At 47.6% G+C, this 24678-nt stretch overlaps 9 protein-coding genes and 1 non-coding gene across 10 annotated transcripts; 4 read left to right on the forward strand and 6 right to left on the reverse strand.

The window, feature by feature from the left end:
• Positions 1-528: 528 nt before the first annotated feature.
• UREG_03130 (uncharacterized protein) lies at positions 529-1694 on the reverse strand (the record flags this gene model as incomplete). Its single annotated transcript, XM_002543568.1, has 4 exons — positions 529-966; positions 1025-1176; positions 1239-1339; positions 1420-1694. 4 exons carry the CDS (start codon positions 1692-1694, stop codon positions 529-531), a joined length of 966 nt encoding a protein of 321 aa, XP_002543614.1.
• A 1923-nt stretch (positions 1695-3617) lies between these two features.
• On the reverse strand, positions 3618-3691 carry UREG_07960. The gene has a single exon. It is a non-coding gene; the product is annotated as a tRNA-Arg (tRNA).
• Positions 3692-3727: 36 nt separating this feature from the next.
• Positions 3728-4738, forward strand: UREG_03131 (uncharacterized protein; the record flags this gene model as incomplete). Its single annotated transcript, XM_002543569.1, has 3 exons — positions 3728-3853; positions 4032-4141; positions 4177-4738. The coding sequence occupies 3 exons, from the start codon at positions 3728-3730 to the stop codon at positions 4736-4738; spliced, it is 798 nt and encodes a 265-aa protein (XP_002543615.1).
• A 311-nt stretch (positions 4739-5049) lies between these two features.
• UREG_03132 (uncharacterized protein) lies at positions 5050-6336 on the reverse strand (the record flags this gene model as incomplete). The annotated part of the gene is made up of 4 exons (XM_002543570.1): positions 5050-5639; positions 5713-5865; positions 5936-6183; positions 6293-6336. 4 exons carry the CDS (start codon positions 6334-6336, stop codon positions 5050-5052), a joined length of 1035 nt encoding a protein of 344 aa, XP_002543616.1.
• Positions 6337-6638: 302 nt separating this feature from the next.
• Positions 6639-8258, forward strand: UREG_03133 (uncharacterized protein; the record flags this gene model as incomplete). Its single annotated transcript, XM_002543571.1, has 9 exons — positions 6639-6713; positions 6794-7036; positions 7122-7150; positions 7221-7295; positions 7370-7473; positions 7536-7706; positions 7761-8060; positions 8092-8139; positions 8185-8258. The coding sequence occupies 9 exons, from the start codon at positions 6639-6641 to the stop codon at positions 8256-8258; spliced, it is 1119 nt and encodes a 372-aa protein (XP_002543617.1).
• A 171-nt stretch (positions 8259-8429) lies between these two features.
• On the reverse strand, positions 8430-9530 carry UREG_03134 (uncharacterized protein; the record flags this gene model as incomplete). Its single annotated transcript, XM_002543572.1, has 2 exons — positions 8430-8547; positions 8593-9530. 2 exons carry the CDS (start codon positions 9528-9530, stop codon positions 8430-8432), a joined length of 1056 nt encoding a protein of 351 aa, XP_002543618.1.
• A 780-nt stretch (positions 9531-10310) lies between these two features.
• UREG_03135 (uncharacterized protein) lies at positions 10311-11177 on the forward strand (the record flags this gene model as incomplete). Its single annotated transcript, XM_002543573.1, has 2 exons — positions 10311-10441; positions 10514-11177. 2 exons carry the CDS (start codon positions 10311-10313, stop codon positions 11175-11177), a joined length of 795 nt encoding a protein of 264 aa, XP_002543619.1.
• Positions 11178-11381: 204 nt separating this feature from the next.
• UREG_03136 (uncharacterized protein) lies at positions 11382-16990 on the reverse strand (the record flags this gene model as incomplete). Its single annotated transcript, XM_002543574.1, has 13 exons — positions 11382-13314; positions 13431-13699; positions 14359-14461; positions 14702-15180; positions 15234-15608; positions 15667-15786; positions 15840-15947; positions 16007-16087; positions 16139-16308; positions 16352-16516; positions 16601-16616; positions 16686-16878; positions 16977-16990. The coding sequence occupies 13 exons, from the start codon at positions 16988-16990 to the stop codon at positions 11382-11384; spliced, it is 4026 nt and encodes a 1341-aa protein (XP_002543620.1).
• A 704-nt stretch (positions 16991-17694) lies between these two features.
• UREG_03137 (mitochondrial import receptor subunit tom-40) lies at positions 17695-18886 on the forward strand (the record flags this gene model as incomplete). Its single annotated transcript, XM_002543575.1, has 3 exons — positions 17695-18006; positions 18075-18722; positions 18779-18886. 3 exons carry the CDS (start codon positions 17695-17697, stop codon positions 18884-18886), a joined length of 1068 nt encoding a protein of 355 aa, XP_002543621.1.
• Positions 18887-19746: 860 nt separating this feature from the next.
• UREG_03138 (uncharacterized protein) lies at positions 19747-20321 on the reverse strand (the record flags this gene model as incomplete). Its single annotated transcript, XM_002543576.1, has 2 exons — positions 19747-19970; positions 20189-20321. The coding sequence occupies 2 exons, from the start codon at positions 20319-20321 to the stop codon at positions 19747-19749; spliced, it is 357 nt and encodes a 118-aa protein (XP_002543622.1).
• Positions 20322-24678: the final 4357 nt, after the last annotated feature.

The raw sequence follows: 24678 nt of genomic DNA on the forward strand, positions 1-24678 counted from the left end.
GTCGCTGTAGTACTTCCTAGTGATTCGGCGCGTGTTTATAAACCATTGCTTCATAGAATTTATGTATCCTTTCACTTTCTAAAGTTCGGTCCATCTGTATCTGCTCTTCTTCACTCAAACTGTCAAAATTGTCTGGCCGTTCAGGGACAACCCAGCCTTCTCGCACCGGGCCATCATGTCTAAACATACGGGGTATGCAGGACTGGTAAAACAGCGGTGCAATGCTGGCACTCTGCCAGTCAATTATGCTGGTGATTTGACACGTAGTTGGGTCGACAAAGATGTTGTCAAGGTGGAGATCAGGATGCCAGAGAACATTTGCAACAGCCTCAGAGTCGTTGTTGCTGGGAACTAAGTAAGGAGTAACTTTCAAGTATTTTGAGAGAAGGGCAAGAGCCTGGTCTGGGAGCTCGGACTCCTTGAGAGACACATAATAAATGATCCGGGGATTTGCGTGTTTTTAATCCCAAGCTACTTCATTGTTTCCTATGGCTCTGGCGTAATCTTCAGGTCATCGCCCTGCATGTATCATATTAGCCAAGAACCAGATGTGGATTGTTGTTTATACCCACAGGGCCCTCTATCCAAATCAATATCCTCTCGACCACTACTCCAAAGCTCCGCACTCGTGAGAGGCCCGATAACATATCTATCTAGGTCAGCAGATTGCACAGATGGCAATGGCTCAACCAAGAGGGTATCATTTTGCTCTTTCAAAGTAGGCAAATCTTGCTTGAAATAAAGACTGCCATGTTTGGTGAATTTGGTGGTGGTGAGTGCATGTTCAATTTTGCCAACTTGATCAATTACTTGCAGTTTTGATTTTCGCGGCCAGTCGTGCCATAGGCTCTCCAGCCTTGTACCGGGGGCTTTCTCTTCGATGATATACTCAGCGCCAACCGGGTTCGCGGGGTCAGAGGACCACGCAAAAACCTGGGGGACTGGCACATTTAGTACTTCGCGAAGCTAAGGAAATGTGGTTAGATTACTGAGTTTATTCAAAAGGAGACTTGAGATGACTGACAAATTCCAGGGTCGCAACCTCTGAAGCAGTGACATATTGCGCAGGACCAGCATTGGGATTTGGAAGTTTGGCAAACACTTCCTTGCCATTATCCATTGTCAAGAGCAGAGCTTTGTTATGCATTCCTTCCACACAATTCAACACTTTTGTGTCTGGATGAGAGAAATAAGTGAGAAAAAAACTATGGTGCGAAACAGTAAGGAATGGGACTGACAACCGTGTGCTCCATCGCCAGCAGTATCAATAGCAACTTCGATTAATTTCTGAAGATCAAATTTCCGGTAACGACGTGCAAGTTCCTTCTCTTCGTTAAAGCTATCCGTTATGTCAGATGAAAATCGAGATCAGGGTACATATTTGAAACCAGAATGAGAAGCTCTGAGGGTACTACTTACATCCATCGATGCCGGCTGTATCCGAACAAGTCTTCTTCCGTAGCCCGTTTCTCTAAAAAAGCGTGAGAAATGGATGCGCTAAACCGCGCTCGTGGATGTCGTTTGCATGACTTACCAGTACCGTCAGGCTTTTCAATGTATAGTTCTGGGTTTTGAGCTGGGGTATCTCTGCCTCTTTGAAAGGAGAGGAATGAGAAGAAGCTCATCCTTTTTCTGTATCCTTGTAAGATAGAGTCATTTAATCGAGCGGCTTGCTGAAAAGACTTCCAGGACATTGCTATGGTTCAGTGAAGAAGACATTGTTGGAAGTTGTTTTGGTGAAGTTGATTCTGGCTGGCTTAGAGTAAGCGCCCTTCGAGCCCGGGTGTCAGACTAGTGGGTTCGAACTAGTAGGGAGATTGAATGAACTTGAATCAGATATGTACAGAGTATTTGTCTGAAGAAATTCCTATTCTCAGTGAGATCTGTGAGTCTAACTACACTATTTACATCCACTAGTTATCTATACAGAAGAATTGCTGCACATGCTGTCAGATGCCATTTCTTTTTAAATTCAAAAAAACAGGCCCATTGTGGTGTATTCAATGGCTAAACATGATTTGTTACATTGCAGAAGGCAACTTATGCAGGTTGCCTCTGAACAAATAACTATGTCTATTGGAGTTGGGGAGTTGGGATGGCTTCATGGTGCGTGGTTACATAGTTAATCTGTACAAGTAGTTACAGAGTACATGAGGCCTCAATTCAGAATCTCTCTTCTCTCTTCTGACTCTCTCTCTCTCTCTCCCTCTCTCTCCCTCTCTCTCCCTCTCTCTCCCTCTCTCTCCCTCTCTCTATTCAGATTCTTCAAGGAATATACCTCTTTTTTATCTCTCTGATATAATACTGCCTTTTACAAGCTATATCAGCAACTCTTCTTACACTTGGGACGAAATGAGTCAGGCTACTCCGGTGCGGATAATCCTTCCATTTCGCGAACAACCTTTTCAAAAACCTACAGCAATCATCAACGCTTTCTTTACATGGCGAGGTATTCAACCTCTAGAAGACTACTATACACATATATGTAGTGATCCTCGTTCTTCTCGGTTATATCTGGTTCTCGATCTCCACTGCAAAACACATCCAATTGTCGATCTTAACAAGTTAGACCTCGAAGTCTTTAAAGTCTCAGGAACTGATTCATTGTGCGTTACCTCTTCTATGACCTAACTAAGCTAACTATATTTAGTACATTTAAAAATCTCGGAGAGGTAGCTCGCAAGCAGGTTTACCAGCGATCTGCTTCTCTGGATTGGGGGGGAAGGCAACCAGTTTAGTCAGAGGAATTAGTCGGTGTTGTTCCAGCACGGGGAGGACAGGATCCCGTTATATTCGTGTCTTGCGCATCGAGAACCAATGGGAGATCTCTCAGAAACCCGGAGGGAGGTCGGCATGGGTCATTTGCATCGCTTCTTACGAGTGTACAGAAGATAAGGTGATCTCGATTTATGTGTTTGGGAATACGCGTACAAGCTGCGTATGTCTTGCAAGCACATTCACACATTGCATGAGAGTGAAGGAAGTCGGTTAAAATTGAATATCGCAGGGAGGACCTTCACACAAGCCGGATCGTGATGCGAGGGATGTAGGCTTGAAAGGAAAGGCGGCTCGAAGAGGGGAAAATCCGTATTGATTGAATAAATGGTCTGTTCTACAGCTCTAAAAACCTTTTTAAAAGATAACTTACTTCGTTCTAGGTTATAGTTGCGGGCCAAAGCGGCAGCGCAATAGACGGACTAATCAAGAGGTTCAGCACAAAGGCTTCTGCGGGTCTGTTTAATTGAATTTGTGACGGTATGATACTGCTTCTTCAATGAGTGGCAATGGAAGTGGATATTGCATGTCCACTAAGACTTGCAAAGATTAGAATCTTGTTTTTCGGATAGTTATATAGATTTCCTGTCAAACAAAGAGCATGACAATACTTGATAAGCAGGCGAGTGTCTATTCTTGCCTGTTCATAGTATCTACTATCTCCTTCCATACTCTGTAGGGTTCAGAGATTTGAGAGTCACAAGTCACATGAGAAAATTTCTAGCAGGGGGCATGCAGCCGCCAGACAACTACTCCGTATACCAAGATGACCACTAGTTACACTGTCTTGACACGGAGTTGCGGGCTTTCAGCTTGCGAGCGAATAAAAAAAAGAGAAGAAACGACCACGGTGCGATTCGAACGCACAAATCTTTGGTGCCGAAAACCAACGCCTTAACCATTAGGCCACGCGGCCTGTCGAGTGTTACTAATAATACCCATTATTTTCAAGATGTCCGCCATACTGATGCATTCACCTGCGTCTATCACTATGAACCGCCTAATGACTGCTCGAGATGAATCTGGAATCAAAATTTCTCATCCAATTGTCTCAATAGCTCAGCCTTTAACAATTGTTGTGAGTAGGCTGACTGAAATCTCAAACACATAACTAGCCAATGATCTGTTATTTAACAGGGCCCGTCCTGTACACTCTTGAGCAATCTCATTTCTGCATGTCTAACTCTTGCAGAATCGAATTCTGAATATCTAAAGTACTCTGTAGACCTTCTATTCTTTCTATTTCACCCTAATAGAATTTTCAATTATCCTATAACCTCACTGCAACGCTTACAACCCCATCTTCGACCCAGCCTCGAAGAAGCCCGTCATGGCATCGCGCTCCCACTTCACCCGCATCCCCTCGGTCAGCAGCAACGCCTCAACTACCATTGCCGACAGCAACCACGCAATCCCTTCCCGCTCACTTCCGCCCGCTGCACCGTCCACGATCCGACGCAACTTGTTCCACGCCCACCTCAGCCGTCGGCAGCACACCACATCCACGACCTCTAGCTCTGGCACATCGCGCAGCCGCACGCACACCCATACACTTTCCGGCAGCGGCGATGGAAGCGGGCTAAGCAGCGCTCTGGGTGGGGGGATATCCAAATCCCGACTCATGACCGGCGTGCTCTCGCGGGGCGGCTCGATAGCGGATGAGGGTGATATCGTTGCCCGTGATAAGAACGGTAGCTATAGAGTTGACATACCTACTCTGCGGCTGGGAGCTTTTGGTGAAGGTGCTGCGGATGGCGACGAGGTGATGGAGGTTGTTGAAGGCTGTGGACATGCGGGGATTGAGCATGAGGACGGGATGAGTAGCATGGACAAAAGTAGTGTGTTTCTCCTGTTTGCGGGGGAACTAGCTTTCCTGTGTTTCGTGCTTACGGTTTGCTTTTACAGAAATCGATGCGAGCATCGCGGAAATGATGCGGCGCAATCGGAGCAGACAACTGAATAGTGAGCCATCAGGTAAGGGTTTTCCTTTCAAAGGTTTCAACATTCAGTCTATTAGGACGGTTGGACTTTCTCCCTCATCGTATAATATATCATTGGTTGGCAAGGAGAAATCCACTGACAACCATTGCGCAGAGGTGTATCTGCTCATCCAGCAAAGTTTGAGAAACAGAGTTGCCTTGCTCGACGAAGACAAATGGATGTTTGAGGTAGAACACGAGACTCGCACCTAAGTACCAATGCCTTCAATCCTAGTTTCATTTTCTGTCTGGTTCATGTCGAATCGACACGGTATTCTCAAGGATACGCCGAAACCTAATCCAAATCCATCGACGCGGGCGGAGCGACTTGTTTTGGTTGTTTGGGTCGTTGTGGTGTCGGTGACCTATTGCCGCCTTGAGACCCCCCGCCAAAGAACATTCCCATCATATCCATAAGGGGGTTCGATTGCTTAGGTATCCTTATCCCAAAGTAGACCTCTCCGATGTGAGCCAGTGCTTGGTCCCAATCCCCCGCTTCTTTAATATAAGTCGCATATTGTCTTAACAGCTGTTTGAACAAATCTGGATGCCCGCGTTGGATAGCTAGCAGCAACAGGTTCGTGAAATTAAGGAGCGGCAACGAGGGATATACGCGCACATCGTTATTTTGGCTGCTTACTTCCTGAACACCGAGTGCCTGGCTTGTGGGCGAAGACGATAACTGGTTTCTGAATATCAGGAACGCCTTATTGGCATTTCGGGGGCTTCCGGTCAGCAAATAGGGGAATACCGCGCGAGCAGCATATATCCCTGCTGTGTGCACGGCATCGTGGGTGTACCACCTGTATTCTAGGCGCGCCAGCACCTCCGCCGATTCAACGGTTCCTAAAGCCAAGTGCCTTTCTGCGTCGTATACCTCATTTTCTATAAACGCGATTAGTGCCACCCGCTGGAGAACATTATAAAGGATAAAGAACAAAACATGAGTCTCTTATACCTTCGGCGTAGATAGACCCAATGGCATGATGGATCTCTGGGTCACCAGTTTCAATGTCTCCGTATTTTGAACTCCACGATATCATCTCGCTTACGTATCGTTTTCTCGTAGGCTCTTCTGCTGGAAACTCGCGTAGGATTTCGATTAACCGCTCTAATGCCCAAAAGGTCAGTCCAGATACTCCCCTGCAAACCGGGGAAGTGCCGCGGGAGCGGCTACATACGTCTTCTCCTTTTCCCAACTTCATCATCCGACAGTTCCCACTCTGCCTTGTTATACACATCAATTACGAGCATAATCGCAAGATCACCGCCACTGGCGGAGGCTCCTTGCTGAGCTCCAGCTTTCAGTAAAGCTATCGCACCACCAGCCAAAATGTCTGCAGCCGCATCGTAGTTTGATTGTTTGAGGTAACGTGCGGCGATGACACGGAGTTGTTGATGGGATTCATAATATGCTCCGGCGGCGATTCTACACAAGCTATGTTAGAACATTCATCGGCATTCTAGCTGGATAAGCTGTAGAAGGGAAGGGGAAGGGCAACTATGGATAAAATGTGTTGGAGACATGGGAGGATTACTTTTCTCTCTGCCGCGCAATTGTCTTATCGATCCGGGAGGTCATTGTTAGGCGGGGCAAACTCGAAGCCGACTGACTGGAGGAACAATAGCAAGGCAGAATCCGAGAATCTATTTGGGAGCTTTGCTGATTGACGATCTTAGTGGGCTTGAATTGACAGAGTAAATGGACATGCGCAGAGACAAGATGGTAATCTCCGCCTGTTGAGTGAGATTTGGTTGGAGCTGTGGCCTAGACATGTGATTCCTTCTGGCATCAGTTTGGCTCAGCGCAAGAGATCCTCGTTGGCTAAACAACATCAATGAAGATACACGATGATAACTAACTCATTAACTCATTGAATTAAAATGAATTCTCATACCTTCGACATCCAGCCCTTACACCGGTTCGCAGGCTCAAATGCCGCAATTCGACGACCAAAGGTATGTTGACCAGCCCACCTAACAATGTCACATTTTCAACGCCCTTCCTGTAATAAGACTGTGTGCTAACTATCCCCAAGGAAATCGCATACTTCTCTTATGACGATGAGCACAAGTTTCGCCTTGACGAATCCTCCCTCCGCTACTATTATCCACCCAAGTTGCCCGCAGACCTAAACCGCGGATTCGAAACGTTTGAGAAGCTAGACGATTCCAAGGATGAACATCTAGATGCGCTACTAGACAGGATTATTGCATTAGAACAGAATACCGGCGCCAAGTGCGAGGCCGATGTGATAACGTGGAGGGGCATGATGACCAAGGTCAGTTTGGTAGTGGACACGGAGAGATATACTTAACGGTTTTACTAACGCTGATAGGGAAGCTGATGACAGCTGCATTTGACAGTATGAATGGGTAACGACGAACGATTTCTTGTGAGTTTGAATGCCCAGGTGCTGAATAGCATAAACTCTAGGTTTGAAATGAACGCAACCTATTATCAAGTGGGCAACTGATATCCTGCATGCCTCGAAGATCAGGTCTGGAAGCTAACAATCTGATCTTCTTCAAGGGATCAATGTAAGTCCTTTCTATTTCATTGATTGTGGGCTAGTCATCGCAATACTCGTAGCATCCGCTCACATTAATCTCAGCTTTATTGAAGAGAACAATACGTATAAAAATGCCCAAAAACAAAAGCAATTGCAACAAATGTCACCAGCTGGGGCACCTTCCCAGACCCGCATGATGTATTGGGGTAAGTTATCCTACTTCATGTCAAAAACTTTGAACATACGCGACCTTTCTAATCTATACCAGGTTATAAATTTGAGACACTGTCCCTTCTTGATCAACCTTGGGCTGCCACTCCCCGTGAGACTATCGAATCACGCGAAGCGAAGGTAGTAAACAATAGTTCGCAGTACTGCTCGGTCGTACGTACCGGTATAGGAGGCACGAAATTGGTCATCGGTGGCGAAGTTGATGCAGGTGAGTCCGTTACCAGGTCCTCCTATGAAACTACAGTTTCTAAACCCATGGTAGTATGGGATTGCAAACCGGAGCAGAAGGAGGACCCTATCAATTGGGTCGAGCTGAAGACGACCGCCGAAATTCGTAACGATAAGGACATGTGGAAGTACGAACGGAAACTGCTCAAATTCTGGGCCCAATCATTTCTTCTTGGGGTTCCTAAAATAGTTGTTGGTTTTCGGAATGGAGATGGGATTTTACAACGAATTGAAGAGCTTTCAACCCACGAAATTCCTGGATTCGTGAAGAGGAATGGAAAAGGCACCTGGGACGGAAATATATGTATAAATTTCACCTCTGAGCTACTTCACTGTAAGCTTCCCCTGGCCCCTTTAAGCCACAGTCTCAGGTCTAACAGGAGAAGGGCTTCGGAATGTGATCACCACAGAAGGTATGTGGAGAATAAGGCGACTGGAAAAATCTCCTGCAATTGAAGTGTTCAAGCTGGAGGAATCCGGACATGGCGGAATCCTCTCTGACGGCTTCATTGAGTGGCGTTCGCGAACTTAAAAGCTGCCTGTATCACTATTTCCCAATCCATCTATTTGTTAATTACCACACTTGGTTTTGGACACTGTACCTGGTTGATTTGTTAGAGCGTTATCGTCCAATGTGCTCCCCGAAAGCTCTTGAGGTTACTTACAGCGTTTGGCCTGTAAGGCTCAAGGCCCGTCACTCATCTCATGAAACCTCCGTATGGATTGTCAATTCATGCTCTGTAATCCTGATCTCGACCTGGCCGCTGGGGTTCAGTCGATTTGGCATCTCTGCTCTCGCGTTCTGTGCGCCCAAACCCTCACTTTCCATTGCGCGAAGGTTAGGTATTAAAGATTTTCCGGCTCACCCTTCTGCGCATTCACGCTGCCGCGCCAAATACCTTTCCCGCTGTGCTCTCTTTTCAGCACCCTTCACTGCATTCTTATGCCTTTTTCCTTTTATATGGATATGCCACTGTTCCTCAGTCATACCTGGTAAATTACAGACATCGCAGGATTTGCGGATCTCTAGATCCTCGCTCGGCGATTGGTTCCTCTGTTGCTTGAGTTTAAACAGCTCCTTCGCAATCTTCGATACCTCGCTCGGGTGCGGTCGAGGCTTGCCAGAAAGGAAAGCCTCTGTGACTCTTTCTCCAGGTAACCGGACTGCATTGTCCCAATCACCCACATCAGTGGAATCAAGGACATAGAGATGATCGGAAGCGCCAACCAAGTCAAGCAAATTCCATAGTTTCCCTCGGATCCATTTCAGTTGACTATTCGAATATTGCTTAGTGGCAGTCTTTACTGATTCAACGCATTCCATTTTCAGCTTCTGGAGATTCTCAGGTGAGGTTTGGCCAGAAGAAAGAGCGGTGATATAGGGATCCAATTCTTTAAATCCAATAGAAACCCAAACGCCTCTTGTCCTGTCAACGTGGATGTTTTTTGCCTCTTTCTCTTGAAGGTAATTGAACATTTGTTGCGCCTCGCTCAGAAGACCTTGGTCGATCATACCATTCACGCGGTTATCTAACCTTTGACGAAGAACGCTTTTGTCACTATAAACCCAGAAAAGAAGAGTTGGGAATCTCAAATGACTAGGCTCGACAATATCACCGGTCCCAGCTTGTCCAGTATTCGCTTCTAAAGTCTTCCTGAGTTGCATCTTTTGTTCCTTATATATCTCCGATACCGGTCTTCCCGTTTGCAGACAGATTTGTAGAGAACGCCTGATCTTTCTGGACTCGTTAGGATGCCAACGTTCCGCCATCACAGGGTCAAGCTCGCGTAATTTCTCGAGCATTTCTTTCTCCTGATGCGCCCAGGATTGGCCATTTTTTGATTTTCCGCAGCCTCGTCGTATTCTTGTTCGGAATTTTCGTTTTCGCCATTACTTTTATTAACAAGTTGGTCGCGAAACAACACAGCATGCGTATAATAGTGTGTGCCGCCAACTAGAATCGGTAACTTTCCTCTAGATCTTATTTCTTCAATCAATTGAAGACAACGCCTTTTGAACCTGCCGACATGCCAGGGCTCCTGGTCGATATCTATACATGCAATCAAGTGATGTGGAACGCCCTCTCGCTCTTCCATTGGTATTTGGTTAGTCGTGATGGGTAAGCCCTTATACATTTGCATAGCATCTCCGTTGATAATCTCTCCATTGAAGCGGACTGCTAAGTCGACTGCCAACTACATCACTTGTTCAGCCTCCAGAACGGGTGCAGTTTCAGAAAAGGGAAACCCACCTTGGATTTACCGGTTCCCGTGGCCCCGAGGACTGTAATGAGGGGCTTCATGGGGGCTCTCAAGGAAGTCGAATAGAGCCTACGGGAAACACGCTGCAAGAGCATCAGGGGTTAACTTGATGTCCGTCCGTCGAGAGAAGGCGTGGGTTGAAATTTATAGCGTGTCGTCATTCCTATCAAAACCGGCTTACATAAGAAATATCCCCGCAAACAGGAGGTTTCATGATTCAAAGAAGGGAGATATAAAATTGAATATAAAATTGTGATATTACTGCTTTTCCATTTGGTAAACCATCTGACTAGAATTCTAAGAAGCAACCGTTCTCATCACCATGGCGTCAACCGTCCCAGACTCGTCCATACACATTCACAACCTCAACTACAAATTTCCTGATGGCACACTTGGTCTTACGGATATCAACGTGGGACCTGCCGATGGGGAGTCGCACCTTATTGATAGGAGGTCAGAATAATTCTCTCTCTTAAGCAATCGCTGCTGATTACTCCCAAAAACAGCCAATGGGGCCGGGAAAAGCACTCTCCTCCGTCTCCTCTCGGGTAAACGCCTCGCCCCATCTGGATCCGTAATTATCGGTGGCGTCGACCCGTTCAAAGATGGCCTCGAAGGAGTCACATATCTTGGCGTAGAATGGGTTTTGAACCCAATCGTCCGCACAGATATCGATGTTCCCACCCTCCTCGCATCAGTCGGAGGCGACTACTACCCCGATCGCCGGGACGAATTGGTAGAGATTCTCGACATAGACTTGTCGTGGCACATGCATGCGGTGTCAGACGGTGAACGGCGACGTGTTCAGCTAGCCATGGGCCTCTTAAGACCATGGAATCTGCTGCTACTAGATGAAATCACAGTTGACTTGGACCTTCTGAGCCGCGCCAACTTTCTAGGATTTTTGAAGAGAGAGACAGAAAGCCGACCGTGCACAATTGTGTATGCCACCCATATTTTGGATAACCTTGCCCACTGGCCTACGCATCTTGTGCATATGCATATGGGCCAAGTGAGAGACTGGGGCTCCCTAGAGAAGTTCTATGCTGGAAAACCAAGGGTGTCGGAGAATAGCCAACTTGGTGAATTGGTTCTGGAATGGTTAAAGCGAGATCTAAAGCACCGGGGACCGCGACCTGGAAGGCCAAGTGAGAGTAAACCCGAGCCTGGGTATAACATGGAAATATAGGGAGTGCCGGTCACCATCCCACATTTCAACCAGATTGCTCAGCCCTTAACGGTGAGACTGATTGTTTCTTATGGTAAATATTATCAAAATTTCCAGGGAGATGTACATATACAGTGAATGAGCTTTTGGCTTCAACGCCTAGAGGTTACTGACCTCCAAGCAAGCTAGATTCTTTTCAATTTAAGTGAGATACGACAGTGTCAGCTAACTAGGGACACCATCAATGTTATAAATTCGGACAGAGGAGTCATCACTTGCGACGGCCAGTTGATACTTGGCTATTACATCGCCTCTACTAAAGGTAGAGCTTGGCCGCCATAAAACCTGCGTAATGCTCTTGGATGGGCTTTCAAACTTGGGTATAGCCACACTGTTGCCAGGCATTAAATTTTCCATTGCAATAACATGCACGCTAATTGCCCCAGAGTCATCTCCAACTGCCAAACAGAATTTATCATCCACAACCGTAGGCAGGAAGTCAATGGCTGTGACAGGATGACCGATGGCAATATTCGATTTGCACACAAACGTCCCACCTTCTTGAGACCATAATTTGACCGACTTATCTCGGCCAGCGGTCGCAAACACCTTTGTTGTAGGATGCGGTGCCCAGCTTGCGCTAAGGATCATTCGTGAATGAGCTTTGAGATTCGATGTTAATAGCTGATATAAAGATTTATTCGCCGCGTCTCGCTCGAAAACTGCCCACTGACGATCGCGACCTACACTCAGCAGATATTGATCGTCAGGTGAAAATTTAAGAGCGGTTATCGTCAATGTATGCGCGGCCAACGGAGGGCGTATCTCGCGCCAGCTCTGGGTATCGTATAGGCGGATAACCGCGTGATCTATCGAGCTAGCTTTGCAAGCGGTTGCGATAACGGACCGGTTGTTGCTTGCTGCAACCGCTGAGATTTCGTAACCATGGCCATATAACTTTTCATGTTCTGGCCAGAGGGTGTATTTGGCCAGATGATCCTCCAAGGGAGGATGATCTAAATCTAGAGGTATGGCCTGCGATGGCACTCCCCCTTGCATTCCATTCGTTTCGTTCTCGTCACCTTCTTCGACATCTGCATCATCCATAGCTTTATTAGAAAGCCCCAAAACTGGAATGTTAGCAGCTTCCGCCATTTCTTCTTGTGAGGATTGCGCAAAGCCAGACAGCCGTTCCAGCAACTGTGCGATTGATTTTGTCTCATTAAACACTCTCAAAAGCTTTTCGTCAGCGCCAGATACGAACCTTGTTGGGCCCAAAGATGTAATGCAGTTCAAATCATAACCGTGAATTTGTGGTCTTGAAAACTCATGCCACGAATCGTGGCCATCGCGACTCCATTTCGCGTGTAGCCTCGTCGTCTGGTCCGCGCTCGTAGACAAAAGATATCCACCGCTAGGTTCCCAAACAATATCATTAACAGACCTCACATGTCCAGTGATGCCCATTATCTGAACCCATGCATCTGCATCGCTCTCATATCTCCAAGATCTCCAGCTGCCGGTCCGGCCCAAACTTATGACCACATCCCCGTCCGGCGCCCAAAGTCCAACCCAAAACCCTCCGGCACTGCCTGTAGCAGTTGTTGATCCCTTTTGAACACTGATTTCTCCCATTCTAGAGCCTGAATACCAAGCTCCAGAAACCGGATCAGATTCCCATATCACCAACGAATTATCAGCTGATGAAGACATCAACTGGAGTTTCTCGGGGTTCGGATTCCACGCAATAGAATATATCCAGTCTTCATGTCCAAACAGCAAAGCTTCAAACGTGATCGAATAGACTGCTCCATCAGACTCAAAAGTATGTGCCTTATTTGACAAAGCTTGCATGCCTCCCAGTATCGCATCTTCTGCATTTTGTGGTGCTGCACTAATCGCAGACTTCCCAGGATGGACTCTCCACAAGCGTATGTACTTATCCTGGCTGGCGGAAGCAAGGAGAAAATCTTGCGTTCCTGGAAATTCAACAGCCGTAAACGCGAGAGATCTTATCCAGCCTTCATGGCCCGTCAAAGTGGCCTTTAGCTCAAAGTGTACCTCTTTCGATGAGTCTTGCGCAACATAGACCTGAACGATGCTCCTTGTTCCGCCAAGAGCCAGCACAAGGGCCTCCACCGGTATCACTAGGGTTAAGCTTCCTTAACGCCAATGTAAGAGGGAATGAACGAGGTTTGGCCGTGATTGTTTTCCAGCAAGCTAGCATGTATCCCTTTTCCATCTTCCTCAGTAATCCTCCAGGCCTTCACAGACCCATCCGCCGCCCTTGAAACGAAGACATCCGATTTCTCTGCGACCGCAATACAATTGATTGAATTGTCATGCCCTTGTAACGTCGTTGCAAGCGTAAAGCTCAGCGGAGTCGAACCATTAGGCGCCCATATTCTTATTGTCCGATCAACTGAGCCTGTTATAAGCAGATGACGACTCGGGTTCCCGCTCGGTGGTGTGTAAAACTTAACCGCGTTGACCGTATCCGTGTGGCCAACTAAAAGCGCATATACTCCCCGTCGATTCGGGTCCTGCATTCTAAATTAGCAACCTAGGCAGGATACAATTCGAAGATATCCATACAGCAGGATCCCAAAGCGCAACATTGTTGTCTGCCCCGTATGCAACGATCCCAGAGTGTCTGTGCCAATCTGCTGTAGCTGGGTGCCTGTTCCCCCCCACGCTAATATATTCAGTTGTAATAGATTGCATGGGTGACTGCAGCTAGAGCTGCTGTCTGAGAAAAGAAAAAATTGAAATAAACACTTTTATAATAGTTCTTCAGCCTCAAGTATGAAGCTGGGTATCCGAGAACGTCTGAAGGTTTTGTGATAACTAGGGCCAAGCTTTTGAGCTTATCGATAAGATATTTTCCACCCCGCCCGCTTCCTCAAGGAGTCAACTTCGCTCTCCATCAGGCACTGTTCTACAATTACAGTATATTTTATATTATATCCTAGCATGGGTTCCCATGCGACAGGTAAAGACGGCGCACAAGCCGCGCTAAACGTCACTGTGGAATTTACGTTCGTCTCTCATGCCCAATCTCATCAGCCCCACCGTTTCGATGGACAGGATGCTAACACAACACCCAGCGGAGGTTTAGAAATGCTCTTCTCCAACCAGCGTAAACACAAAAATCTCCCTGCCTTCTATCGATGCAAATGGCGCCCCTTCCACTATTGCCTACCTCATCCAATACCTCTGTCAAAACGTCATGAAAGATGAACGGAGGGAGCTGTTCATGCTGGATGACTCTGTGTAGGATATCCATTTTTTCTAAGACTTCATTTCTGAATAGAGCTAACATATATTGGTTTATAGAAGACCGGGGATACTTGTACTTATCAATGATGCCGACTGGGAACTCGAAGGAGAAGAGCAGTATCGGATACAGTCAGGCGATAATATTCTATTCGTATCTACGCTCCACGGAGGATAGATAGGGAAAATCACCAGGGTTGGGTGCGCTCATGCAGACAGACGCTATAACATAATTTTCGGCTATATAAACCGACAGAGAAGATGCTTACACGACATCCTCAACGTGGAGCTGTGAGATCCTTTCCGGATCACGAGGCGTTCTGAAGCCGCTTTGTGGAGTTCCACCTCTAGTCAGTGCACTACTAGAACCATCGGGCATTGGAGAAACAGCACCGCTAGGTGGTACAGGTATCTTGATGTCTTCAGGCGAGCCAGGAATTATTTCCGGCGGGAGGTCGGGGACATGTATTCTTTTAGCTTCGTTGCTGTAGCTTCCCGGAATAATCTGTACATTTTGAACACGGATTAGTTCTCGGTTGTCGCAGAAGAAATCGATGTTTCTAAATATTACCTCAATAATTTCGTCCCGAGGGAACGATAGGAAGGGTATATCAGCCGCATTACAGGCCATCAGGTAACCATATAATACTCGAAGAACGCTCTCATGCGCAATGATAAGAAGATCATTTCTCTCACGCTCCAGCTCGAGAATGATAGGCTCAAGGCGAACAGCCAGGTCGTGATATGACTACGACATTAGCAAACGGACCCTTTCCAAAGCAAGCAAGAGTTAACCCTCACCTCAGCTCTCGGGTACCGATGGTGATAGGGGTCCAGATCGTGTTGCGCTACCTCGTCAGGGAACTCCTCTCGAATCCGTCTTTCTGACATTTTCTCACATACTCCGGGGTTTAGTTGACTCAGTTGTGACCTGTGTCGGGTTTTGAATCCCTTCTTGTGTAAGAACTGCGCGGTCTCCGTTGTTCTGCGCCGAGTTGACGTCCACACGATGAGTGGTCGTGTTATTGCATCTAAATCACCTTGCTCCTTCGCCGCCTGCCTTTCTTCTTCACGGTACTCCAGTAGTCGTTGCGTCATTTTTCGAGCATAGTCCTCCCCTTGCGGAGAAAGGGACGCGTCCGCCTTGTACGAATCCGCTTCAAGGGACGTCCCAGCCTATGGAGATTAATTCAGTCCAAAGAACATCTACACCTAACAGGCGATGGCGACCTACCCGTGCAAAGTAGGTACGTCTATTTTGGATATGCAAATTCAGAAGGTAAAACACGATGCGGTGATGGAGGTACCCGAAACTGCAATTGTTGATCATCATTTTGTCCCCTGCGTTGATCATCTGGTATTTTCAGCTATAAGTCCAAAAAAGAGTTCAATATCAAAGTTACAAACCTTGATATAATTCAAGTCCTTTTCTTCCATAGTTTGAAATTGTGGGATGCGGGCCGATATTCTTGCTAGGTAATCTTTAACAGCGTCTTTAGGATCCCATCCTTTGTACTAATCGTTCAACGCGTAAGCTTTCAAGTTTGCAGGGTAAAAGCCCATGGAAGACTTACATCAGGCGAAGAAATTTTAACCCGTTGCACATTTTCTTCGATTATCTTCTCGTCGTCACACCATGATTCAATGAAAAGGGTCTACGACAACAGTTAGACAGTCGTAAGTCTTAAGGATGTCGGGCTACATACCTCAATTCCGTACTTGCCAAACTCCTTAGCCAGCGATCTTCGACCCGCCGCAATCGGATTCACAGCATCATATATCGCAACTTGACCATTGTCATCACTTAGAAAATGATATATATCGTCTCTGCATTTCTTCACAATTTTTTGTCTCATGAGGACAGATGAGGCGGAGGCTAGGATGCAAATAAGTATATGATCTAAATCACGTAATTATACGCTTGGGCAAAATATCGATTGAGCCGGACAAATGGCCAATGAGAATCACATTAAAGGAGACACTTGCCTTTGACGAAGAAATAGTCCTCCGGCAAGTCTTGTCCAGGGCCAACGGTCGCACGTCGATAATCCCCAAGATGGAATATGCGAGTTTTAACGCCGAGCCTATGAGTGCAACAAAGCAAACAATTCGATCAGCTCAGGTTGAAGCTAATATTGAAATGCAATTTCCAGGCAAGTACTACATACCAGCGCAGATATCTTGCTATAGCCACCGAAATGTGACTAGAAAGGTACGTTAGTTCCAATAACCTGAGCAAATGGATTGGCATACTGACGTCTTGCCTCGCGCTGGCAAGCCAACCGTAATGATCACAATTCGGCCAGAATGGAATAGGCGGCCTGATTCAGTACTGTAGAGTTGTGCTGGTGCAATTTCCGGTTTGTCTCTAAGATCGTGAATAGCATCCACGAACGTACTAGACTTTCGCCGAAACCGAGGCGAGTTGGCGACAACATCTGCATTCCTAGGAGGAGTTAGACGAGGTACGAATCAATCATATCTTTATACCTATTGCCACAGGATCATGACAGGTTGCAGTCGTACGAGTGCAATAAAACTTACAGATAAGTATCCATGGTCGGAATTACGCCGCTAAGCCCCTGATATAGAACAAAACAGCGCTCCTTTTCAACCGGGAAATGATGTAATCATATGAGAGGGTACAAGAACAAAGAGTAAACGAAAGCATGTATCATAAGCTCAGAGCACTGTACGCTTTAAAGCAGGCAATACATGCGTTACGAGTAATCGCCAGAGCTCGCGGTTACTCCCGCCGGCAGTCGCTTATCAAAGCACTGATAAGAAAATAATTGCTCTCAAAGCTTTCAATGCGCCAGGCATTCACAAGCGTGGCCACAGGTCACGGATCACACACTCCACAGGCAATAAAGGGTCAATTGCTCGACCTCTAATAATGGGAGAGAAGTCAAGACGAGACATCCGCATGTTCTCAAAGCTGGGAGCCGAGGGGCACGGGAGCAGCAGGAGGGCATTTCCTAAACTGGTTAGTAGGTTCGTCATGTGCTTGGCCGCATGCTGACTCAGCAGCTCGCAGAAAATCCAAAGCTGGCCTGCTTTTTCTGATGCAAAAGCTTCGACTTAACAGCTTGTCAGTTGAACGGATTCGAGCACTATTTCGAGTGAAACCACCACCGGACTCAAAAAGGAGGGATTCGACTTGGTGGTGCTGGCCAATTGACTTTCGCACTGGGACACGCTCAGTCCGCTCCTCTCGCCTTGATTCCCGTGTTTCGTTTCTCGATCCTCTCCTCCGAGCGATATGGCCGACTTCAGCTCGTCCCTCGGTTTTATTACCGATAATGCGGTCTCATCAATGCTTAAAGATGCATATGATGCCTTTTCGGAACGAAGAGAAGCCCTTGGGTTGACGAACCCCGGGACAGTCGAAAACGTCTCCCGTGAAGTGCAGAAAGATGTCCTGCTTTCTAATTTCATGTTCACCGGTCTCCGGGCAGATTTGACGAAAGTCTTCGGTGTTTCTCCTCTGTTCCGAGTCTCGCACGCTTTTACAATGGGCTCCCAAGGGAATTTACCCCCATACGCCTTTTCTTCAATGTTCGGCACTCCCAACGTAAGTCATCCAATGCCATTTTGCCAGTATATACCATTGAGGGCGAATGGGCCTGATGCAGTTTGTAGGTGCTTATGCAAGGCAACATTGGTAGCGATGGAGCTCTTAACGCCGTGTGCAACTATCGTTGGAATTCCGCGCTGGTCACAAAAGCCAACGCTCAGATTATGCCTGGTGCGGCTCAAGGCATTATTCAAATAGATAATGATTATACCGGCTCAGATTTCTCCGTTTCAATCAAATCATTCAACCCGTCATTTCTCGAGGGCGGCCTTACCGGAATATACATTGGAAGCTATCTGCAATCTATCACCCCAGGATTAGCTCTTGGGTTGGAAGCCATGTGGCAGCGCGCCGGATTGAATGCTCGTCCCGAGACGGCCATCTCATATTGTGCAAGGTACAAGGGGCAAGACTGGATTGCAAGCGCTCAATTGCAAGCTCAGGGTGCAATCAATGCGTCCTACTGGAGGAAACTTTCCGACAAGGTCGAGGCTGGTGTCGACATGAACCTACAGTTTTCACCAAGCGGAAACCCAATGATGGGAGGCGGTCTCCAAAAAGAAGGAACAGCGACTGTTGGAGCCAAATATGAATTTAGGGCATCGACTTTTAGGGCACAGATTGACAGTTCTGGAAAACTAGGCTGTCTCTTGGAGAAGCGAGTCGCGATGCCCATCTCTTTGACATTTGCGGGAGAGATCGACCAAGTTAAAGTAAGCAGCCTCACAAGAAGATGTTACTGTTTGATGACTAACTCGTTTGCGAACAGCAACAAGCAAAAATTGGACTTGCCGTGTCATTCGAGACGGCATCAGAGGAATTAATGGAGATGCAAGAAAGCGGCGAAATGTCCAACGTTGCATCCCCCCCATTTTAATGGAAACGATGTTTCCATGACGGCGTTCCCGTACACGTTCTATCCGGTAAACACATGTGCCCTCGTGGTCTCCTTTCATCCGACTCTTTATTATAGGCAATTTGCTACCAAACCATGGGTACTCTGGAAGATTCGAAGGGCGATCTGTTTGCACTTTCCTGTATACGCGCGAGACGGTCATAACTGGCGCAGCAGGGTCAATCTCCTTTGTATAGACGACCTCAAATAGCATTGTCCCCGTTACACCTATCTACTGGCATTCCTCCCCGGGTCTTTCCTCTGCATATCGCATTCTCTGTTCTACTTCTATATTTTATTCTTTATCCTCTTTACCCCGGTGGTTGCTTGGCTAAAGGTTAGCTGTGGGTTTGATTTCTGATGGATTAGTCGGTGCGCACTTTTGATGGGTTGGGAAAGCGACGATGTGATTTGCTTATTAGAGGAAGGGTCTACTTGTAAAATACAACTTTGATTATGGCAGCAAAATGGGAACCGTGCTTTTTGAGTTGGTCTTTTTGGGCCTGGCAATGCAAAATTGAAGAATTATATAAACCGCGTATATAGCCCTCCAACAAGGCCCTAAATCTCCTTTTTCTGTATACTTTCAAAAGGATACACGTTTGGAAATCTGTATCTCCATTCAGGATCATGGGTTAGAACGACTTAAAACCAGGACCTCAACAGCGAGGTCTCAGAATCCCCGGTTTGGCTTGTGAAAACAGAACATATGGTCGGTTGTAGACCATTCACAAGTCCCACAGACGGGACGAGGTCGTAAATTCCCACTATCCCCAAGGACTCCATATCAGGAACACCACACTTAAGAAGCGAAAGGGGTAGAACACGCTGTTACGCAGCAATCACCTAGATCTCCCTAGGACTGGCGACGAAATCCCCAGAGGATCCCAGCGAGAAGGCTTGGTCTGGTTAAATCGAAGGGTATGCCCTTGGATAGAACCACGCCACCGTGATTCTGTGACTGCGCTGCTGCGTTTTGACCCGTTGCTTGGAATCATTCTGAAACTCGACTTGAGAATCTTCTGTCCAAATCCGCTATTAATACCTCTTAACGAAACTCGGAATCCTTCGACGTCGACGTGTCAGTCCGAATCGTAATTTTCATAGGCAAATCCCCCGAATGCTGTAGCTTCGGCTCAACCTAGGTGTAGGTGTATGAGATGGCACTGGTGACGTTGGAGCCACCGCCTCCGAAAAGGATAGCAAGTACAGAGTAGTTCTTGGGAAGTTGAAAGGTGGGTCATCCAGAATATCCGCCCCAATATCTACCTCCCTGGAACGTACTAAAAGGCATCCAATGGGTATTCAATGAACCCCATGCAAGATCCAATATGTTCATAACGCTCACGATTCCAAACCAATTCTTGAAGATCGCAAGTTCGCCCCGAGCTCTTGCTCTGTTCTCACGGATCGCCATCCTCGGGGACCACCTAACTGAACATGAGCCAGTTATTTACGACTCCCGGAGAGACATTCAGAGCACATGCTGGCAGCGCACCACGAACGAGCCTATCACGACCTACATGGATTTTTAGCTGCAGAACAAATACGAGATTTTCCCGCTCATGCATATCATCGGTGCATATATCAATTAGGCTCGATCAACGAGGAGGAGTGCGGGCATGGAGCTGCGAGCTGATGGCCCTTTTTAACGGTGGAGGGACTAAATCAGTTCTAGGGTTTGACGTTGCGCTATGCCGTTCGGCGCCGTTGAATCAACCACTGACCAAGAGCATGGCATTCGATTCATGGGACAAAATTGTTTGTCGTCGGCAGTCAGATAGCGTACCGGGGACTCAACGCATGGACATCTAGAAGGGTTGCACCGTATTGCCTCTGACGATCCCTGCTGACTTGTACCGTGAAAATTGCAAAACGGGCAACCAGGCGGGAAGGAACGGATCATGTGCTCGCCATCAATGGGTCAATGTACTTTTCAAATTGATTTCTTTACATGGCGAGGTACGCGGACTATCGAAAGCAACTGTGCCCTTGTTTCTATGTCAGATGTCAGGGCTGTTGGAGCTTCGTCCTTGCATGATCCTTTGGGGTGTGGCTTACCAACATTGCACATAGCCAGAAAGTCCCTTTTATAGAACGGGCATAAGTAGAATATTCCCCGCGAACAAGCTAGCAAGTGTCCTAAAAGAACACTTGAGAAGTCAGCAATATAGCCCATCCACAAGCAGCATCATCAAGTACATTTAAGCTCGAAAAACTCCCTAGTAATCAACCTTGGGGGTGGTGTACACATGCATTCTTGGTTTCGGAAGACGGGTTCGAGACCAAGCTGTGCAGGAGGTTGACAATGACTGTGATTAGTGGATCCATAGAGTGGGTAAGGAAAGCTCTCTTTTTTTGCTTTTTGCAGGCCTTTCAGGGCATTTTGGATGGACAGCTCGGTTTGCATATCATACTGAGCAGACAAACAGTTTGTGCTCAAGATATCCTCTAATGCAGATCTTGAAGGATCGAGTGCATCTCAGTCTATTGCTGAATGACTAGTGGTCAGATTCAAAATCATCAATGCAATGATAGCAGCTTCAAGCTCGCCTCTTGCCTTTGGACTGATTCCAGGTTTTGAAGCGGCGAATTGTGACCAAGAACGTTTAGTGAATGAACATGACTACCCTTTTTGTTGGGTTAGCTTCAGTTTAGCGATATCACAAGGCATTGCTAAATGCCTTTCCGCCCTTTGCTATCTCCTGGCATCATATTTGGTTATTTTTGCAAACACTGTTGAGCAACCTGCTACACAATCAATATTGATAAGTGGTACCAAATAGTCATTGCACGTTCCATGAATGCACTGAAAGTACATACATGAAGAGCAGACAACAGGGCGACCATCCGCAACCATTATACAGAGTACTCCAAAGAGATACAATGCCGTCAGCACCCCAGAACACTTTTCATCATTCTTTTCAGATCATCGATCGAAGTCTAGGAGCGGCACAGGGTCAATGGTGTGTATCAGCGATTATCGAGGTGAAAGAACCCGGTTTTCCGGATAACAAGGTCTGGGTTTAGCAGAAACGGGGTGTCCCCCAGAAGCTACCAGGCCATCAAGAAAATTTCCCAGTTTCTCGCAGCGCTTGGAATTGATTCTGAATGGACAATTCGGAGCCTATCCGTCTATTCCTTCCCTCTGTTACACCTCGCGGCAGGGGTTAAGATGTGTACCAAAATGAGTAGTGATGTGAGCAAAAGCTCAAAGAAAGGCCATGGAGCTCGTAGGCGGCGCACGAGCCTCGCTGGGATGCAGCCAAAACCTGCTAGGGAGCGGGAGCAGACCCCGGGTAAATTGGCGGGAGAGACGTGGAAATATCCAAGAGTGTTCACGCCAGCGGGTATCTCGAGGCCAAGGTGTGAAAAACCTCTGACCTATCGGTAACGGACAGAGCCAAAACTTCTTTCTTTGAGTATCTAAAGTCGAGGAAAAGGATTGAAGTTATATCAACCAGCTGTGTGTCCCAAATCGTGATGTCAGCACCATCCCTGTCATCTCGCCAGGGGTCTCCTGGAGTCCTGGGTGCCAAGGGGTTGTAACGCGGTCTTCCCATGCGAGAGCTTCTGCGCAATTCCCGATCCGGTAGCAGGAACGGCCCCACAGGCGTTCCCATCACAATTCATCGCACAGTGCAAGGGACGCAATATTCAAGCGCTGAAGACAAGGTATATACCAAAGAGCGTCCTGGGCAGGAAGGCCTAGAGTTGGCGAGCAGCAAGCTCTTTACTTTCTGCAATTCAAGCCTGAGGTCGGCCCAAAGGCACGAACACCCTTGGTCCCTTAGCAGTGTTTAGCGTGGCTGCAGGTCATGTTAGCAAGGCTCATCATGGATCAGCTGAACAGCACGCACCAGGGGGGCGACCCGGCCAGTGATCTCGCTGATCTGCTGATTAGCTGGGCTTCGCCACGCCTTTCCGCATCCGGCTAAAGCGGTGTCGGTGGGAAACTCAACTCTCCACTCGGAAGGTGCCCACCTGGCGAACAAGAAGCAAATCATCGCCTGGAGGTCGAACGCTGGATGAGCAAACAAGAGCCCGAATTGAGCACTGCTCCCTTGGCCCAGAGCGGTGCCTGGATTAGAGCTGGGAAAAGCAAGGCGTTTGGAACGGTGCCGGCGTGATCGATCAGTATTCGCGATCGAAGAAGCTCCAGATTAAACGCACCAACCCCGCTGCGAGTCGTTGTGCCGCAGATGGGTGCTGATCTGCCAAGCCACAAAGGTTGGTAGCGACGTGGAAATATTGCGGTGGCCGTGTGGTAATAGTGTTCCCATGACCATGGACGTACGGTGCGTGTCATCTACGTACCAGGTACCTTACACGGTACCTCGCCTGCTCCAGAGTGAAGGGCGGTTCCTGGAACTACCAAGTATCAGGTACCTTTGTATTTGACGCACGCTGCGCAGATTCACGAGTCATGGTAGCAAGGCTTTGATGGTCCTCCATGAGTAGTTCACTTTACCCATATTCACCACGAGTAAGGAAAACTTGCATGACATGGTGCCCTGATGGTACTGTACCGCCGTTATACAGGCCTGGCCGGCTCTGATATTACACCGCTCCGGTTCATCTTGGGACTTATGAGGCTTCAATTGTTTCCCGATCGTGGCGCTGGATTCGGTGTCAGGCTACCCATGCCTGAAAAAGCAATGCTTTGCAGCTCATATCAGCAAGGTACGGAGAGTATTTTTAGGTACTACCTTTTCGGGAGCATCGCAACGCATCATGGTTTTGCAAGCCGCTATGTGCCAGAGAACTCCATTACACATCTCCAAGGGTAACGGGTGCCTGCTGGCCCTCCCTGAAAAGGCCAGTGAGCATCTTCTGAATGGACAAAGAGTTGGGAGCTGTTGGGGATCATTCCGTCCGTGCCAGACCGAACCGCCCGCAGACAATGACCGGTAACCTATCAACCCATCCTCAAAGGAGGGACAGAAGAGACATCGATCCTGAACCCTGGTAATCTCTCAGAATTCCCGTACCATTGCTTAAAAATAGCCAATGCCTCCGTGAAACAATTGGCTAGAGACGCGCTGAGGATCACAATCAGACTCGTGGCGCTTGCAGGTCGAGAAACCGTGCATTGGAACCTATCAATTCATTCGCCCCCGTTCTCCCTCACAACAATGTACGGAGGAGGAGCTTCATCTTAGTAATATCGTGTAACCCAGAGACCCAACCGTTGCAAGTCTTGTTTGCAAAGGAGGGCTGGGAGCCGTAAACGGCCCCAGAATCCGCAGTGTTGAGGTCATGGGCGGCTAGAGCGCACCTGTGCCATAGCTATCTATTTCCGGAAATCTGAATTTATGCTTCTGTTCCTGCATACATCCAGGTGAAGGGCGGTTAAAAGTGTATTTTTATTTGGTACCAAACTCCATGGGAGGCAAATGGGGCAAGATAATGATCCCAAGTGACGATTTGATTCTCGCTTGGCACCACCAGCCCCTCATGTCATCTCTCAAGAAGCTGGATGTTCTGGGAGCACGGAGCTTTCTGAGACGGGGTTTTCGGGCCTGGCTTTGGGGGTTACGGGCGCCAAGCAGGGCCGAAAGAGCTAGCGACCCCTCCTTTTCCAAGCGGCTACCCGACAAAAGATGGCTCAAGCCGATTGCTCAGACTAACAGTGGGTTTTCGGGCGCCACAAACATAGCAGCTTCATTCCAACTGTACCAGGATTGCAGCTCTCCAGCTCAATGTTTCCAATGGCGTCGATGTGTGTCGTGCTGCAAAGCGAGAATGATGTCGATTGTGGCCTGGGCTGGTGA

Source organism: Uncinocarpus reesii, genomic scaffold, assembly GCF_000003515.1.
Source record: "Uncinocarpus reesii 1704 scaffold_2 genomic scaffold, whole genome shotgun sequence".
Classification (NCBI taxonomy): Eukaryota; Fungi; Ascomycota; class Eurotiomycetes; order Onygenales; family Onygenaceae; genus Uncinocarpus; species Uncinocarpus reesii.